The 16228-nt window shown below is 43.5% G+C and overlaps 2 protein-coding genes across 7 annotated transcripts in view; one reads left to right on the top strand and one right to left on the bottom strand.

Annotated features, from left to right (window-relative positions):
- The window catches only part of DYDC1 (DPY30 domain containing 1), a 21030-nt gene extending 14955 nt beyond the window's left edge, over positions 1–6075 (bottom strand). The window contains exons 1-3 of the mRNA XM_005565289.3: positions 5739–6075; positions 1974–2143; positions 1422–1523 (exon numbers count right to left, since the gene is read on the bottom strand). Coding sequence (XP_005565346.1) covers positions 1422–1523; positions 1974–1985 — 114 coding nt within the window. The 5' untranslated portion in view covers positions 1986–2143; positions 5739–6075. The remainder of the gene's footprint in view (positions 1–1421; positions 1524–1973; positions 2144–5738) is intronic.
- Positions 5806–16228, top strand: DYDC2 (DPY30 domain containing 2). 6 transcript variants are annotated; one of them, XM_074001669.1, is made up of 5 exons: positions 5841–6131; positions 7290–7360; positions 11493–11648; positions 12005–12127; positions 15754–16228. In XM_074001669.1, the coding sequence occupies exons 3-5, from the start codon at positions 11502–11504 to the stop codon at positions 15913–15915; spliced, it is 432 nt and encodes a 143-aa protein (XP_073857770.1). In that variant the 5' UTR covers positions 5841–6131; positions 7290–7360; positions 11493–11501; the 3' UTR covers positions 15916–16228. The 6 variants fall into 6 exon arrangements, with proteins under 6 accessions (XP_073857767.1, XP_073857770.1, XP_073857771.1 ...); XM_074001667.1 differs by lacking the exons at positions 5841–6131; positions 7290–7360 and adding exons at positions 6568–6676; positions 10761–10844; XM_074001668.1 differs by lacking the exon at positions 5841–6131 and adding an exon at positions 6568–6676.

The following is a 16228-nucleotide window of genomic DNA, read 5'->3' as shown; positions in this document are numbered from 1 at the left end:
CACCTGGCCTGTTTGGATGACAGTTTGACACCCAATTCAACACTTTTTAACCTCCCCTCAAGAATAAGCCAATGACTGAAAATGAAGACTCAGAAGCGGTAGAGTTTTCAACAGCCCTATCCTTCTAAGGGGCCTGCAGTTTTCTACCTCAATATCAGGGATAGGAAGTCAGTCAGAGAAGCTATTTGCCAGGTCTATAATCTTCTTTTTATCTGCATACCCAAATAATAGACTTCTTTCCCCATTTTAAATATGTAAACTTGAGTCAAGACTCTGGAGTTAAGTATTATCTGGTAGAACTATAGAAGTGGCTTAAATTTAGCTTAGAAGCTCTCTATAAATTAAATCAGTCCAGAAGCCACTCTGGAACTTTCCCCTCTCCAGCTTGTACTCCATGACTCATCCCTTCAACAATTCCCTTACCAATATCTTCAGCTCCCTAATCATGCTACCCCAATCCTGCTTCAGTTAAAAGGTCCGCCTGCTCCACTTCTTCACTCAGACATCTGGGCCCAAGTGAAGAGAATCACATAATCACATAACCAAACCAAATGGCACAATTGATCTCCAACTGCTACCAAGTAATGCTAAATTATATCCCTCAACTCTTCTCTTCCATCCTCCAAAGCTGCCATTTCTAACCTTCACCACTCTGCCCCTACCTCCTACCTTACACCCTTGTTCTTAGCAGATGATAATGGTGCCTACTTCATAAAGAAGACGGAAACTGTTGCACACAGAAGGTGCTTCCACCAACACCATTCTCTCCTTTTTCCGTCGATTATAAGCAAAGAAGTGCCTTCTGCCTGCCTAACCTATGATCTGGGCCCATTTCCTCCATCTCCATGGCAAGCTGACCCTACGAATCATCCACTTTATTTCCTGATGTCATCCACTCACTCCTCCACTACTGTGCTCTTAAACACAAAAGCATCTCTCCTTGCTCTCAAAATCTTGAAAGCACTGCCTACATTTTCCATCTCCCCTGCCTAACTCCACCCACCCCCACCACTCCATCCACACTATTCCCACCAAATTACGGTGGCCTCTGATGAACACTTTTCCATTCAGCAATAGATATGGTTGACCACTCAGATCTCACCAAAACACTCGTTCCCTTTGCCTTCTGTGACAGCATACTCTCTGCATTTTCCTCTTACCTGGAGGTATGGCATCTTTTGTATCAGCAACAGCAGTGTAGAAAGGAATGTGTATGTATGTATGTATACAAGAATGCAGTCAGGAAAACTCATGGCTGCTGCTTCTCCAGCAAAGAAGACACACACATCCATAAAGATGAAGATATTAGGAAGCCATATCTAAGTAACTGGAGATGAGAAGTTTATCAACATTTGGGCTGTGCCACGCTGAGGTTGGCATCGTTAATTCCAGTCCCCTCTGAACTATCCTACTTGCCTCACCTGCTGAAGTAAGAGCTCCTCTGCTTTGAGTCTTTCCATCATTTCCTGCTCCATCAGAGCTAATTCTCTTTCATGCTCCAGCTCGGCCATTTCCTTTTGTCTCTAGCATTGTTTAAAAACAACAGCACATGACTTCTTAGAGAGAAAGCAATTTGTAAAAGCAATCTTCAAAGCATTTAATAGAGACAATTAGGGAAAGGGTTAAACAAATTATAGCCCATCCCTTTAGAAACAATATAATAATTTGGGAAGATATTTTATCTGAATAATGAGCACAATATTAAAGTTATACATTGTGTATGATCACAAATGCATAAACAAATCTATAAATCTATAGAAAAAATACTTCCCATGAAAGGAATTACCTAAAAATCTAAATAGAAGTCTTCTTTGGGTACTGTTTTCTCCTTCCTACTTTCCATGTTGTTCAAGTTTTTGTATAATAAACATTATTTTTATAACAGAAAAATAATAATATTAAAGTTTTTAAAAAGCAGGCAAGTTCGACCAATTTTTTTTCTTCTAATTTTCTAGAAGGAGATTCCTACTTACCAGTTGTTCCATGGTCACATTGTCCTTAAACTTGTAAATCCACAATGCTAAATATTCTATTGGATCCACTGGGCGAACTCTTGCCACTTCTGCAAGACCTTGAGTTAAACATGCCCCAAGGTGCTTTTGAAGATATATTGACTCCGTTTCTAACTCCTAAATAAAAACTCCTAAAAAGTAAGTGTTTTTGCATTACTGCAGGATATCTTCAATAAAGTCACTATAAGACTCAAGTCCAGTGATTTGAACAAAGCCTTACATACACCCTGCCCTCAGTCATGTCCACCTCCTCTTGGGGGTGTCACAAGCAAGCTGGCCCCAGGAAACTTCTAATAGTTTTAGTTTCCAAAAGGACTCCACAGAAGTCACTACAACTAACACGGTTTCAAAAGTCCTGGAGGACCTCAAGTCCAAGAGTCAGAAAAGAGATATTATCATCATTGATTTCAAGTTTACTTAATGCCAAGTTATGTGGGTCTCATTTAATTCTCACAACATACCTGAAAAATAGGTATCATGATCCCAATGGGAACATGAGCAAGCCCAGGCACAGACAGCATAAGTGCATAGTTCAGGATAACACAGCTGGCAGATGAAGGAGGCAGGGTTTGTACCCACCTCCTGATTCCAAAACCCTAACCCTAAAGACTACACTAAAATGTCCCTCCTAAGCCATGAGAGCCATTTTTACAAAGCATCACAATAGTCCACCTTTTGAAAAAAAAAATCCATAAATTTCCAAGGCCAAAGAATGAAAACTCAGCCTCCAAATAATAACATATGAAGCTCCTCACAATCTGGCCCCAATTTTCTTTTCAGGTTCACCTCCAGACATCATCTCTCTTGGCCCCAGCACACCCTGGGCTCTAACTCCATGGACATCCTGCCATTCCGATGACCACCCCTTGCACATTTCCATCTCCATGACTCTTGTACATGATGATCCCTCATTCTCCTCTCTCTCTCTCAAAAGATCTCCTCCCCTGCAAGGTAGAGAATCATTTCTTATTCCCTGAGCTTTCCCAGGCAACCCAAAGAAGTTCCTCTTGCTCCAAGCAGCTTACATAGCATTTACCACACTATCATAGAGAATTACACTATCTCTGTGTGTGTGTGTCTGTCTTCCCACTAGAAGACAAACTCCTCTAGCTGCTTGAAGAGTGTTTTAATCACAGGGCTGACACAGCTGTTTCTCCATGGTGGCAAGGGAATGAATTTCTCCACTCTCCCAGTTATGTCCTACTCCTTCCAGTTATGAAGATAAACAGGAATAATCATAGACCAGATTGTTTTTAAAACAGAAAAGGAAAAACGCAGCAACCAATCTCTTTCAGGTGCTTTGGAAAAATTGATCACCCTCAGATTACCCTTAATATTTTAAGAAATTCAGACTCTCCTGATAGTCTGATGAAATGTAATCAATTGTTCAACAAATGTATAATGAATATTTGCTGGGTGCAATGGCTCACACCTGTAATCCTAGCACTTTGGGAGGCTGAGGTTGGAGGATCGCCTGAGGTCAGGAGTTCGAGACCAGCCTGGCCATAGTGGTGAATGCTGTCTCTACTAAAAATACAAAATTATCCAGGTATGGTGGCACATGCCTGTAATCCCAGCTACCAGGAAGGCTGAGGCAGAAGAATCACTTGAACCCGGGAGGCAGAGGTTGCAGTGAGCTGAGATTGTGCCATTGCACTCCAGCCTGGGCAACAAGAGTGAAACTTCATCTCAAACAAACAAACAAACAAAAATACCTGTTGTAGGTCAGGCACCATGATAGGTACTGGGAATACAAAACTATTGTGGCTTGAATGTCTGTGTCCCCAAAAATCTGTATGTTGAAATCCTAACTCCCAATGTGATGGTATTAGGAGCCTTTGGGAAGTGATTAGATCATTAGTGTGGAGCCCTCATGCATGGGATTAATGCCCTTATAAAAAGAGACGGGAGAGCTTGCTCTCACTCTCTGCCATCTGAGAATAAAACTAGAAGACAGCCACCTGCACACCAGGCAGAGGGTCCTCACCAGACACCAGAAATGCCAATGCCTTGATTTTGGACTTTCCAGCCTCCAGAATGATGAGAAATAAATGTGTACTGTTTTTAAGCCACCCAGTGTTGGTAATTTGCTATAGCAGCCCAAACTAAAACAAAAACAGTCTCTGCCTTCATGGAGCTTACAGATGAGAAGGGAAGATAAATATTTAAATCAATAAATATGAAATTGAAGTTAAAATAAGTACTATGAGACCAGAGGAGAGGAGGAGCTGATCAAGTCAGGAAAGTAAAAAAAAAAAAAAAAGCTTCTCTGGGGGTGACATTTGAGCTAAGCTCACATTTACCCAAAAAGAAAAAAAAAAAAAAACAGTAAAATTAACATGACAAAGAAGAGAAGGAAGAGTCTTCTAGGTATGAGGAAAGGCCCTGATATAAGAATGAGCATGGCAATTATAGGGGATAGAATGCCACTGTGTCTAAACCTGTCCCTGGACAAATGCACCTAGCATTTTGCATAAAAGTTCAGAGACACTGACATCTGGGGGTCCGTCCATAACCCCCAATTTTTATTCTATGGAAAAATTCAGTGTCTCTGAAATTTTATGCATAACCATGCGCATATGCCATATGACAGTGGTGGGAAGGCAAAATGGTGTAACTCCTATGGAGGAGAATTTGACAACATCTAGAAAATCACATATGCATTCACCCTTTGACTCATCAATCTTGCTTCTTGGATCCTATCTCAAAGATATAGTTGCAAAAATATGAAATGGCATATGCACACAGGTATTTGCAGCATTATTTACAATAGTCACACTGAAGCACCATCTAAATGTTCATCAAATTGGGGATTAATAAGAGCAACACAATGGATTATTATGCAGATGTACAAGAGAATGAAGAAACTAAAGAGTGATCTCTAAGACACAAAATAAAGAAAACAAGGTGCTGAAATTGTATATGATCCGTCATCTTTTGCATTAGCAACAGCAGTGAGGAAAGGAATATGTGTATATATAAACATAGTCATAAAAACTCTAAAAACTGAAAGCAAACTGGCACTAATGAACCTAATTCCAAATCAGGTTGATATTGGTGTCTTAACCACACAGAGAAAAGAATTATTACAAATGACTTTGGAACACAGTATCTTCACTGTATTTCTTCAGTAGGATGTATCTGAAAGACCAAAACGCTACAAAGACATGTCAAAGTCATTTGAAGTAAAAAAAAAAAAAAAAAGGGAACAGACTCCTATTACTGCTCCAGAAAGATAAAATGTGGGAAGGTAGGAAGGGGGCCATTATCCCCAAAGAGAAAACTTCTGGCCTACCAGTGGGGCCAAGTCAGGGGAGGCTCTGTCTCGGATTTCTGGGCATATCAGTGGGACCCAGGCAAGGCCTGCCAACTCCCTTAGCATATTCCTGTCCGTGAAACGAGGATAATACCCATCTCTCCTGTGGTAACCAATGTTATTTTTCATATACACCAATAGGCATCTTGGCTCAACATAAGAAAGCCGTTTCCCACAGAAACAGCTGCCTACAGCCTGAAGAAGGTGCCACAGAGATGGAAGGAGGTTCCTTACCCACACCTGGGAGACAGCCAGCCGACTGGGCAGGGGCACCCGGGCAGGGGTGCCAGACTTCTCAACTAAAAACCCAGCTCGCCCAGGTGACTCTGAATTTCAGATAAACAACGAATAACTTTGCGTGATACTATATTTGTACTGAAAAGTAACTCGTTTATCTGAAATTCAGTTACCTGCGCATGCAGTACAGTATTGCATCTGGCAACCTCCCGGGGCGCTCGATGTGGTTTTCCCACCCGGGAGTCTGGAAGAGTCTCCCGCAGCCCGCAGGAGACAGAGACGCAGCGCTCCCTGCTCAGGACGAGCAGGAGAAGGAGAGCCGGCTGCTCTCGGGAGCCCCAGGCGCGAAGCGGCCTCCTTCCGCCTCAGGTGAGTCCTGCTCGACGCCCAAGGCCCAACGGTCAGAACCGCCTCTGCCCGCCGGACCCAGCGAAGCTAGAGGAACTAATCTCAAAAACAGTTCGGGCCTTCCCGGTGCGCACACCCGACACACGCGCACGCTAGCCACCCGGGAGCCGCGTCCCGTTGCCAGGCAACGAGAGCGCGCGCCTCAGGAGCCCGTGTAGGTGAGCAGAGGGCGCGCAGTGGGCGGTGGAGGGGGAACGCGCAGCAGAAAGGGGGGGCCGTGGGGGGTCGCGCTGCAGGGAGGAGGGGGCGTGCAGGAGCAGTAGCGCACCGCTGAGTAGAGGGGCCGCGGCCGAATGGAGGGGGCGTGCAGGGGTAGGAGCGCGCGGCAGAGTAGAGGGGGCGCGGCAGAGTGGAGCGGACACGGTAGAGAGGAGGAGGCGTGCAGGAGCGGGGCGCGCGACATAGAGAAGGGGTCGTGCAGAAGGGGGCGCGCGCAAGGGGAGGGGGCCAGAGAGGAGCGGGCGTTCAGGGGGCGGGCGTGCGGCAGAGAGGAGGTGGTGTGCAGGAGGGAGAGCGCGCACGAGGTGGCGGAGAGGGAATGCGAGAAGGGGAGCGCGGCAGAGAGAAGCGGGCGCGCTCCAAGGGGCGGGGGCCGGGAAGGAGGGGGCGCGTAGGAGCGGGGCGCCAAGCAGAGAGGAGCGGGCACGCTGGAGCGGGGTGTGCGCACGAAGGGTCGAGGAAAGGCATATGTGGCGGCGCGCAGGTGGGTGAGCTGAGGAGACTTGCTGCACAGAAACCTGGAGGAGTGGGGGGACCGAAAAGAGCAAGGGACCCTGGCTGGCAGGCAGGCATGCTCTGGGAGAGATGAGGGGGTGGCGCGCTTTGAGGAGGAACCAGGAAGGGCAGCCAATCGGAGAAGGGCGGAAGACCTAGAGTCGTTGGAAGACCGTCACTGCAAGCTGCTAATAGCCTGGCAGTTTCACAACTCCGCACCTTTGCTCTTGCTGGTGACCTCTGCTTGGTTCCTTTCAGAACCAACTCGGGTGCCTTACCTCCAGGAAGCCGTCCGGTCTCCACCAGGCCCAAGCCCTTGCAGTCCTCCTCGGCCTAGTCGTCTGTGCATGTACTAGCCTTTCCCGTGTTCTCTTTCAGCTTATGGGCGGGGCAGTGCCGGGCAAGAGAGGCCTTAGTAGATGTTAGTTGAGATAGTAAGTGCCAGAGTGGGCAAGGAAAAATCAAAGGGAAGCATGAGCACAGGCGTCAGAGCTCTCAATGAATAAATCAAGAAATATTTACTGAGCTCCTAGTGTGCCAAGCATGGGCGGTATACAGCAAACAAAGACAACCCCTATTCTTATTTTGCCTATTGAGTGCAGGCCAGGAACAATGTAAGCAGACCGTCAGGCGAGTTCTGGGAAACACCGAAAAATAGCCTCTCCCCCAATTGGTGAGTGTACCCTAAATTGGTCTGAGTGGGCCTTAAAAGGCATCTCCTTGGCCAGGCGCGGTGGCTCACGCCTGTAATCCTAGCACTTTGGGAGGCCGAGGTGGGTGGATCACCTGAGGTCAGGAATTGGAGAGCAGCCTGGCCAACATGAAGAAACCCTGTCTCTACTAAAAATACAAAAAGCCGGGCGTAATCCCAGCTCCTCGGGAGGCTGAGACAGCGGAATCGCTTGAACCAAGGAGGCAGAGATTGCAGAGAGTCGAGATTGCGCCACTGCACTCCAGCCTGGGTGACAGAGCGAGGCTCTGTCTCAAAAATAAAAAATAAAAGGCATCCCCTTGACTTCTTCCCCTCCAGGCCTCACGCTGTGACTCTATGCTGGCTCTACTGTCTTTGTACCACATCTCAGTGACTGTTGCGGAAACACATTTCATTCAGATCATTGTTGAAAATGGGCAATTTAGAGTAGGTGGAGGTATGCCAATATGGCTTGCCACATGTAAGGAGTGTGGCAGCCACCCAATGACCAGAGAATGCAGAATTGGTGATTCTGCCTTCTGGGAAGGACAGTTCTACAGTGATCCAGGCAAAGTAGATTGGTAACTACAAGTTGCTTGGAGATTTTATTAACATACAGGTTCTGAATCTGTGGGGTGGGGTAGGACCTGAGATTCTGCATCTCGACAAGTCCCCAGGTGATGAAATGCTGCTGGTCATCTGTCATCAAACCAGCTTTGAGTAAGAAGGGTGTAGAAGGTTGTTTATCCAAATGCATTGGTTCAAGTGGGCCACACAGATTGGCAGGAGACACCGATTGGCAGGAGACACTACCCACCTCTGTCCCCACCCTATCACTACCCCACTAAAATTTTTTTTTTTTAATTCCCTTGCAGGTCTTGGGGTCAGAAGTCCAAAATGAATTTAGTAGAGCTAAAAGCAAAGTGTCAGCAGCACAGGTTCCTCAGGAGGCTCTGGGGAGAATCCATTTTCTTGCCTTTTCCAGCTTCTAGAGGATACCCTTGGCTCAAGGACCTGGATCACATCGCTTTTTCTCCCTCGGCTCTGGCATCACCTTCCCTGTCTGACCGTACTGTGTCCCTCTTACAGTGACATCTGTGATTACATTGTTCCTACTCAGATAATCCAGGATCATCTCCCTATCTCAAGATCCTTAATTTAATCACAGTTACAAAGTCCCTTTTGCCATTTAAGGTGACATATTCATAGGTTCCAGGTATTCAGACATGGACACATTTGGGAGCCATTATTCAGCCCTAGAACAAGGACATTCTCTTACTCATACTTCCAGTATTCAAAATCAAGAAATTTAACTTGGATATATTATATCACATAATCTACATTTCACATTCAATTCATCCAATTTTCCCAACGATATCCTTTATAGAATTCTTTTTTCTTCTCTCTTTTTGGTTTAGACAGGGTCTCACTCTGTCACCCAGGTTGGAGTGCAGTGGTGAGATCTCAACTCATTGCAGCCACAACCTCCTGGGCTCAAGTGATCCTCCCACCGTAAGACCCCGTGCACCTCCCCACCCCCTGCCGCCAAGTAGCTGGGACTACAGGTGTGTGCCATCCCACCTGGCTAATTTTTGTATTTTTTGTGGAATACAAAAGCATGGGCAACATGGTTTTGCCATGTTGCCCAGGCTGGTCTCAAACCCCTGAGCTCAAGTGATCCTCCTGCCTCAGCCTCCCAAAGTGCTGGGTTTACAGGCATGCACCACCATGCCCAGCTGAATTATTTTTTCCTGCCCAGGCCCAATCTAGGATCATGTGTTACATGTAGTTATTATAGCTGTTCAGTCTCCTTTGATCTATAACAATTACTCTTTTTTTTTTTCATAACCTCAACATTTTTAAGAGTACAGGGTAGTTGCTTTGGATTTATTTGCTGTTTCTTCAATTACATTCAAATACTGCATTTTAGACAGGAATCCATGGAAATGTTTTATGTACCATAAGAAGTACATCCCATCAGGAGGCACTTGATGTCACTTTGTTCCTTTATTGGTGATATTTACTGTGATTACTTGGTTAAGGTTTTGTTGGCCAGGTTTTGCCACTGTAAAATTTCTGTATTTCCTTTGGAATTAATACTTAATTTGTGAGAAGAAACTTTGAGACTATGCATATATCTTATTCCTTGTCAAATGTTCACCCAGGTTTAGCACTCATTGACTCATTGATGATTCTGCTTTGATTCAATTATACTATGGTGGTGAGGAAATGGCAGTTTTTTAAAACTCCATTATTTTCCCCACATTTATTAGTTGGCATTCTACTTTAACAAGAACTTTGCCTTCTCCCTTCTTAATCTATGTATATATTCTCATATGGACTCATGGAGTCTTATTTTATTCTGTAATTTATAATCCATTACAGTCACTATTTATTTTAATGGTTAAACTGCCCCAGATTTGACTAGTAGGAGCCCCTTCAAGCTGGCTTCTCTGTCCCCACCCATTGTATTTTTCAGAATTTTCTTACTTTCTGGCAAAACCAAATGTTCCAGGCCCATTAGACTTGTCCTGCCCCAGCCTTGGAATCAGCCATTTCTCCAAGGAGCCCTGATTCCTCTTTTTTTTTTTTTTTTTTTTTTTTTTTTTTTGAGACGGAGTCTCGCTGTGTCTCCCAGGCTGGAGTGCAGTGGCGTGATCTCGGCTCACTGCAAGCTCCGCCTCCCGGGTTCACGCCATTCTCCCGCCTCAGCCTCCCAAGTAGCTGAGACTACAGGCGCCCGCCACCACGCCCGGCTAGTTTTTTTTTTTTTTTATTTTTAGTAGAGACGGGGTTTCACCATGTTAGCCAGGATAGTCTCGATCTCCTGACCTCGTGATCCACCCGCCTCGGCCTCCCAAAGTGCTGGGATTACAGGCTTGAGCCACCGTGCCCGGCCACCCTGATTCCTCTTAAGTGACGAAGGCTATTTACAAGCAAGGTTTATATGCTCAGTGTGCTCATTGCTACTGAAGTGTTTTGGTTTCAAGGCCCTTGTAGTGGAGAGAGCTAGGAAATATTTTTTTCTCTATCCATAAGATAGATATGCGTAAGATAGATATGGATATCTATCTGTTTTTCCTTCCTTAAGCTAGAAAATGGGGAGTAGGGGGGAAAATTGAAAAATGCCTCCAGAAAATGTTAAGGCTAGATCTAAGCTTTTATTATTCACCGGACTCTTTTGGAATTCAAATGTGTCAACTTCAAGAATGTGGAATCCGTCAGGAGGAGGCCAGGTCCTAGGTCATTTCATGGCACAATCCTCCACTGAATAGTGTAATAAGCAGTTACTCTGTGCCTGGCTAAGTGCCTGGTGTGTGTTTATTATCACCTCTAATCTAATTATTGTGAGCTACATACTTTTGTTACTTTTATTTTACAGATGAGAAAACTGAGGCTGAGAGAGACTGAGTGACTTGCTAAAGATCACACAGCTAATAAGTGGCAGAATCAGGACTGGAACTTGGTCTGTCTTATTCCAGAATGTGCATTCCTACTGCCACAATTCCCTGCTGCTCCTAAGTTTGGGCTACATTGCCTCCAGCTCTTGAAATATGATGAATAGTAAATCCCTAAGTAATACAGAATGGAGCATTATATCAGGTGCTGGCAGAGCTCCTGACAAGCAGTAGCTGTAGCACCAACATTTTCCCTCTCTCTTCTCCCCAGTGCCTTTCCGTGGTCCCTTGTGAAATAAATGAGCCTATCTTATCTATGTCATAGATGACTGTAGCCTCCTACCTCACAATAGCACAGCCTGCTGGGTGCTCAGAGCCCCTCCCCAGGACCTCCTGCCTGCTCCTTTAAATTTTCTCTACTCAAGAGCAAAAATGTGTGGGTAAGGGGAGGCCTTAGCCACCCTTACCACCAAAGTACCAACCTCCTCGCAAACCTGGTAAACCCTAGGACCCACACTGTCTGACCTAGTGCAGCTGGAGAACTTTAGAAAAAGTCCATTTGAATATAAGAGCAAGTAAGTGTTCATTGGTTCTTTTGGGAAGGGTGTGATCCAGAAACATCTCATATTTATCCTGAAATAAATCTGAATTGGTTAGAATGTGTCTATTTTTAATATCAGACTAAGTTAATAAAATAACGCGTCTTTGTTTTCCAGGCTGCCAGGATGGAAACTAACTACCTAAAGAGGTGCTTTGGAAATTGCCTGGCCCAGGCACTGGCAGAGGTGGCGAAGGTTCGGCCCAGTGACCCAATAGAATACCTGGCTCACTGGCTTTATCATTATGAGAAAACAGCGAAAGCAAAAGAAAAGGTGTGTATGGGCACTGCGACTTAGGGAGGGCCCAGCTTTCCTAGAGTAATTTGAAAGCCAAGACACAAGGCAGGATTCTGGAGCTGGCCTGGGGAATTTCTTGGTTAATTTGACTTGCTCTTAGATCTAGATATCCCTGAAGCATGGGGATCCTGGGGGCTGAGAGGAGTGGGGCTTCAACTCAGAGGAGCTGTGGAGTTGAAGGGTTTGTAACTACTAGCAGGCTAAAGCTAGTTACAGGAGGAAACTCAACAGGCCCAAAAGGCCCACAGCCCAGATCAGTCTCCAGTGAGGGGGCCCCATTTATAAGGCTTCCCTGGGTGCTGACCTGATTCGACTCTGTCACCTCACCCCAGAATAGGGAAGAGAAGATCCAGCTGCAGGAGGAATATGACAGTAGCCTCAAGGAAATGGAAATGACAGAAATGCTGAAACAGGAAGAGTATCAGATTCAACAGAACTGTGAAAAGTGTCACAAGGTAGGGAGAAGGACTCAGCTTTGGGTGGCCGCACACATCCCAACATGGAATCCAGGAAAGCCACAAGTCAGCCCAGTCCCCACCCAAGGCACATTAAGGATCCCTTTAGCCTGATTTTCACTCTGTATTCACATATTTGCATATAAACCAATGTTATTGACAATCTTTGTTAATGAAAAAAGGAGATGTTAAAAGACAGATATGTCTTAGATTTCAGGAAATACTCTGGTGTTACTGGTTTTAAAAAAATCTGATTTTTTTTTTTTTTTTTGAGATGGAGTCTCGCTTTGTTGCCCAGGCTGGAGCATGGTGGCGCGATCTCGGCTTGCTACAGCCTCTGCCTCCTGGGTTCAAGCAATTCTCCTGCCTTAGCCTCCCGATTATCTGGGACTACAGGCACATGCCACCACGCTCAGGTAATTTTTTTTTTTTTTTTTTTTTTTTTTTTAGTAGAGACAGGGTTTCACTGTGTTAACCAGGATGATCTCAATCTCCTGACCTCGTGATCCACCCACCTCAGCCTCCCAAAGTGCTGGGATTACAGGTGTGAGCCACTGCGCCTAGCCAAAAAATCTGATTTTTTTAAAAAACTGATTTTTTAAAAATCTATTCAGTTGGAACAAATATTTTTTCATATAAGATCCTTTGAGCCCTTTTCAAGTAGTAGTCAATATTTTTCAGAAACCAAATATGGTTGTTACCAGTGCATATCTCAGATATTTAACTTAGTATTTAGTATTTGGTTTATTATATTCTATTTGCTTTTATGTGAAACTTCAGATGCCTCCTCTATGATGCTATAATATTAGGTGTAAGTTATTAAGCTGGAATAGCTGAAGACAACTCTGCATTTGTCAGTCTAAAAGGATATCTTTTACCTCCCACAGTTTTTTTCACAATCTCCTGAAGAACACCTTATGCCATTCTATGCTTTCTATAAAGCAGTAGATACCTGGATAGAGAGTCATCTCAATTGCAATGTTGGGTTTGATATCTGACATCTTTTTAACTATCACTATACTCTGTGCATTAAAGTCTTTAATGCAGTCCATTACAATTCACTAGCATTTGCTAGCTTCCAAGCCAATTTGAAGACATGAAAATATTAAGCTTATTTACATTTATACTAATATACTCAACGTCCTCATAAAGAATATATTTGCTTCTTTAAGCCTAGATGTCTTGTAAATAAATTAAAAGATAATTTCATTCTATTGTTTGACAATAGTCTAAAGGAACTCTCCCTCAGGAAGGATTCCTTCTTTAAGCAATTGTTTGGAGATGGGAGAAGTGAGGATCATTCAGCAGAATTTGTCATCACCTTGTTGCCCACCTCTAATCCATTTATCTAACACCGTGTTTTACTGTTAATAGAAATATAAATATATAAGGCAATAAGAAATATATAAAGAAGACTCCCAAAACTCCACCCTAGTTTTATGGTAGCTTTATTAAGGAAAATTTCTCAGCTCACATCAATATTTTGAATTGTCTTTTTGTGTTTCACTGAGGAGGTTTTGCATCCTGTAGCAATATTCCTTAACAAGATTTAGGTAAGTAAATGGTATGTCATTCTTTTGCCAAGTGTGTGATGTAGACAGTTGTAAGGGAAGATGGGAAACGAAAACCAGCACAAAGTCTAGACTGTGTGCAAGTTCTCAGTTTTAGGAAAGAGTTCATGTGTAGGTTGTGATTATGGAAATCGATTCCCTATGTTAGAAGGAAATAAAGAGAACCCAAGAGTGATCTAAAATGAAGCCAAATTTATAGTTTACATGGCAAGAGAGAGCCACAACATTAAGATGTGAGTTACTCTCCAAGCAAACTTTGACAAGGCTAAATAAAGGACAAAGAGGCAGAGGTGTGTCAAAAAGACAAGATTCCAAGTTCTGGTTTCTGATTGATTCAAGGTGGATTACAAACTCTTCCTTGCTGTTGGTCACCTTCACATTTGGTGTGACTAGTGCTGGGAAAACCAATTTCAAACTGGCCCAGGATGGGTTGCATAAAATTTCAGCAGGGCTGCTAGTTTACCTGATGAACTGATATGCATATACTCAAAGCTTTGCAGTTTTTTCCTTAATCTCTTTAAAAACAAAACAAAACATCGTGACTTGGATACAGGTTAGCAAGTCTTTGAGTACCCCAGATTGAATACTGCTTATCTAGTGGATGTATCAAAAGACGAATAGAAACAGAATGCTCTGTATGGTAGGGTTCATATCCAATCATCCGAACCAAAAAGTATCCATAGAGGAGGTAGAATTTGAGTCAGGCAGAGGTTATCCTTGGTATTAATATCTCTTCATTAAGTAGATGCAGCTTTAAGTAAACGATAGTTTTGTTTCTGAGTCAGAAGAAAACTCCTATTGTTGAAGATCTAAACTATACAAATGTTTTAGAAATACATGTTGATAGAATCAATATATATTTGCTGCATAGACCCAATAGTTTGAAGTTTAGAAGGGTCTCAGAGACCATGTGGACAAGGATGAGCCCCATAGGGCTCATTGTAGAATGGACCTGTACGACTTCCAGGCAAAGACTGGAGTGGAGGGGGTCAGTAGAGCCTAAGCTCCGAGGATTCCTACCTCAGCCAGGGACATGGATGTTAGACTGCTTAATATTGTCTCATAGGTCACTGAAGCTCTGTTTGTTTTTTTCCTATGTGGTTCAGTTTGGATAATTTCTACTGATCTACCTTCATTTTTACTGACCATTTCTTCTGCAATGCCCTATATCCTATCTGGAGATTATGTGAATTTTTTCACTTCAGATATTGTACTTTTCAGTTCTAGAATTTCTATTTAGTTTTTTAAATATAATTTCCATTTTCTCTGCTGATACATCTTAACTTTCACATTATGTCCATTTTCCACCTTGGATTTTTAAAAATATTTGTAATAGCTGTTCTTGTCTCTTAATTCCATCATCTGTGTCATTTTGGGACCTTTTTCTTTCTTTCTTTTCTTTTTTTTTTTTTTTTTGAGATGGAGTCTTACTCTGTCACCCAGACTGCAGTGCAGTGGCGAGATCTCAGCTCACTGCAACCTCCACCTTCTGGGTTCAAGTGATTCTCCTGCCTCAGCCTCCTGAGTAGCTGGGATTACAGGCGCCCACCACTACACCCAGCTAATTTTTGTATTTTTAGTAGAGAAGGGTTTCACCATGTTGGCCAGGCTGGTCTCGAACTCCTGACCTCATGATCTGCCCACCTCGGCCTCCCAAAGTGCTGGGATTACAGGTGTGAGCCACCATGCCCAGCCCATTTTGGGGCCTTTTTCTATTTAATGCTTTTCCTCTAGATTATGGTTCACATTTTTGTACTTTTTTACATGTCTAGTAATTATTACTTGTGTTCTGGACATTGTAGAGGACATTTTATAGGGAGTCTAGATTGTGTTGTTTTCCATTAAAAGATATTGGGTTTTGTTCTGGCAGGGAGTTAAATTATTGGTGAATCAACTTCATTCCTATAGATTTGGTTTTATGCTTTGTTAAAGCAGGGCTTTTTCAGTTTGTTTCTTAGTCTCAGGCATGAAAATAGCAATACCGTGTTTTTGCCATACATCTTGTGTGCTTTAGTCTCTAATAATAACTTTTCTGCTGTTTTGTTTTCTATTTAGGAACTGAATTCTGAAACTGTTTCCACGAAGAAGACCATATTCATGCAGGAGGACACAAACCCCCTTGAGAAGGAGGCCTTGAAGCAGGAATTCCTGCCAGGTACTTCCAGTATGATTCCAGGGATGCCTCAACAGGTTCCTCCTTCAGAGTCTGCTGGCTAGATTGACTGGAACTTCAAAATGCCAAAAGAAATAAATTACAAGGAGGCTTTTCAGCATGAAGTTGCTCATGAAATGCCTCCTGGCTCCAAATCTCCTTCTTAGGTTACCAGAAGGTAGATGCTTCTGATTTACTTCTCTCAAAGCTGGAAGCCAAGTAAATGCCAGCTAGAACCAAGATTTAAGGGGCTGTAAAAGGAGAGTTCAGGGACTCTCCAGCCTACTCCTGTTCTGAAAAACCTTTAATCATGTGAATATTTGAACTAGTTATAGGATAAAATAAACTCAGAATATGGATTTTAAATAAGTAAACAAA

This window comes from Macaca fascicularis, chromosome 9 (genome assembly GCF_037993035.2).
Source record: "Macaca fascicularis isolate 582-1 chromosome 9, T2T-MFA8v1.1".
NCBI classification, from domain to species: Eukaryota; Metazoa; Chordata; class Mammalia; order Primates; family Cercopithecidae; genus Macaca; species Macaca fascicularis.
This window is presented reverse-complemented; position numbering and strand designations above follow the sequence as displayed.

Excerpts from the sequence above, each read along its gene's own strand:
- DYDC2 (XM_074001666.1), top strand. The coding sequence starts at position 11,502 with ATGGAAACTAACTACCTAAAGAGGTGCTTTGGAAATTGCCTGGCCCAG. Across the intron at positions 11,649-12,004 it reads CAGCGAAAGCAAAAGAAAAG|AATAGGGAAGAGAAGATCCA; the intron begins GTGTGTATGGGC and ends ACCTCACCCCAG. Across the intron at positions 12,128-15,753 it reads ACTGTGAAAAGTGTCACAAG|GAACTGAATTCTGAAACTGT; the intron begins GTAGGGAGAAGG and ends TTTTCTATTTAG.